A 2,008-nucleotide genomic window follows, 5' to 3' on the forward strand; every position below is an offset into this window, starting at 1 on the left:
CTGCAAAATTACATCTGCATGGTAAGTCTCACTCTGCTGAATTCAGCTTATCCTAGATAGCTGACAGCTGGAAATTTCCCCGCGATTTCTTGCAGAGAGCACCGAAAGCCCAAACTTGAACCGAGCAAGATCTGTTGTACAGTAATTCAAAGCTAGATCAAGTAAATAATAGGGCTTTGTATGAGGAATGCATTCCAGATACAATCAGGTTGGTTTCCAATCAACCTGATATCCGTTTTGTATATAAAGCCATTAGGTTGTCGACGGAAATAGGAACAATCAATCTTCCTCCGAACAACAACAATACCAAATCGCTCGCGTAAGCCTATTATTACCGCTTAGCTTGGTCTGAGCAACAAAGACACATCATGAATGAGCTGACCAGATGTGATATTCTCACCGTCAATGGCCATGACCATTACGGCGATGTCCGCAGCCATTTAAGTCAGAGCATTTGACCACCAGCGCAGAATACAATCAAGCAATTCCCACAACCGATCAATTCCGGCACGCCATCGAAGAAAAAGCTTCACGATAGGTAGCAGTCGTTTCTCTTTTGCCAAGGCGAGGGGGGTTAAGCCACGCCTGTCGGATCCCTCTCGAAATTCTGAACTCACGTATGTTGGGGCTTCAACGGTGTCCGTGGGCAAATTGGGTACTTGGGCAATTATGAATTGTATGAGGTGATGCTCCATAACGCCAATATTAGGGATGTCAAGCATTATATGAAACGCTGTCTGGTTATCTGGACCATGCCGTCTGGTGAATGGATACCTGTTGTTTGCAACCCATTCTAGCAGGTCAGATCGGGCTTGAGCACTCGTTGCTAGTAGCCTCAAAGTCACATCATCATAATTCCATAGTAACTCGGTGATTTCGCGATTTCCGGCTTCTATCGCTCTCCAGAGTGGCGTTTTACCATCCCCGTCTGGCACGCCTATGTCGATATCCTCGATGGTGAGGAGTATTGCGACGATCAGAATTCTATCAAGCTGGACAGCACGCGACAGCAAAGTGAGGCCACAAGCAGTAGGCGTAGATAACAAGGACGTGCTGATATAGTCGGCTGCCACTCGCGTCGACACGCTAATACTCGAGAACACCTTGCGCCAGGCAAGGTGTCCGACCTCTTGGGAATGGCTTCTGTCCCAGATAAGTGGAAGAATCCTGAACTCGTATCCTCAGCTGACTCAGGCTCCCGTTGTAGAAAATAATGACAGGGCGTCCAGCCTCGGTTGTCCTTGTCATCAAAGACACCGGCATTCCAACTCAGTATCTCCACGATTCTCTTTCTCCGGATTGCGCTGCCCAAGATAAGGGCGATCGTCCGTTTTGGTCGCATTGGTAGAGATCAGCTCCAGTTTTGATCAGCTTATCCACAACCCATGCGCTTCCAACCTCTGCCGCATGAGAGAGTGGGGTACGACCATCTTCATCCTGCACGTTCAGGTCATCCTGATTAAAGCCTTTTAGAAGCAAGTTCCATTTCTGCCGCTCCTCCTCATGTTCCACCCATGAAATGGAACCCGTTGGCAATAACCGTGCTGCGTAATGAAGCGGTGTCATACCATCCTCATCTTTGGTAGTTGAATAGAACTCACGATCTCGCCCAAAGCGATCGCCCAGAGTGCAATGAAATGTCTCCAACTTCTTCATTGGGGATCTTCCCCTGTCTTCAACATTAGAGGATATAAAGAGGACTACTGGCACATTCGCAATTTTCTTAGAGGCTTCTTTCGACTTTTGTTGTTTCTTTAGACGATTAACCATTTTGAAAGCTATCCGGTACCAGTAATAGCAACCAATGGGTGCTAACACCGGCCTTGGGGATATTTCTAAGTGGCGGTGAAATAATACATCGTAGCCGAAACCGCAAGGCTGTGTAGCTAAAATAGGAGCATCCGTGCATTGCCTCGCGCTAAGGTTGTGGTTTGATTTGATTGATGCATTGCTGTGGAGTGGATAATTGTAGTATGTGAATCTTTGCTCTGCTCTAGTAAAGGAATAA

At 47.1% G+C, this 2,008-nt stretch overlaps 1 protein-coding gene across 1 annotated transcript; it reads right to left on the reverse strand.

Annotated features, from left to right (window-relative positions):
- On the reverse strand, window positions 1-1,770 carry BDQ94DRAFT_181220 (ankyrin repeat domain-containing protein; the record flags this gene model as incomplete). Its single annotated transcript, XM_026773842.1, has 2 exons — window positions 1-1,143; window positions 1,283-1,770. 2 exons carry the CDS (start codon window positions 1,768-1,770, stop codon window positions 441-443), a joined length of 1,191 nt encoding a protein of 396 aa, XP_026619139.1. The 3' UTR covers window positions 1-440.
- Window positions 1,771-2,008: the final 238 nt, after the last annotated feature.

The sequence above is a fragment of the Aspergillus welwitschiae genome, assembly GCF_003344945.1.
Source record: "Aspergillus welwitschiae strain CBS 139.54b unplaced genomic scaffold BDQ94scaffold_295, whole genome shotgun sequence".
NCBI classification, from domain to species: Eukaryota; Fungi; Ascomycota; class Eurotiomycetes; order Eurotiales; family Aspergillaceae; genus Aspergillus; species Aspergillus welwitschiae.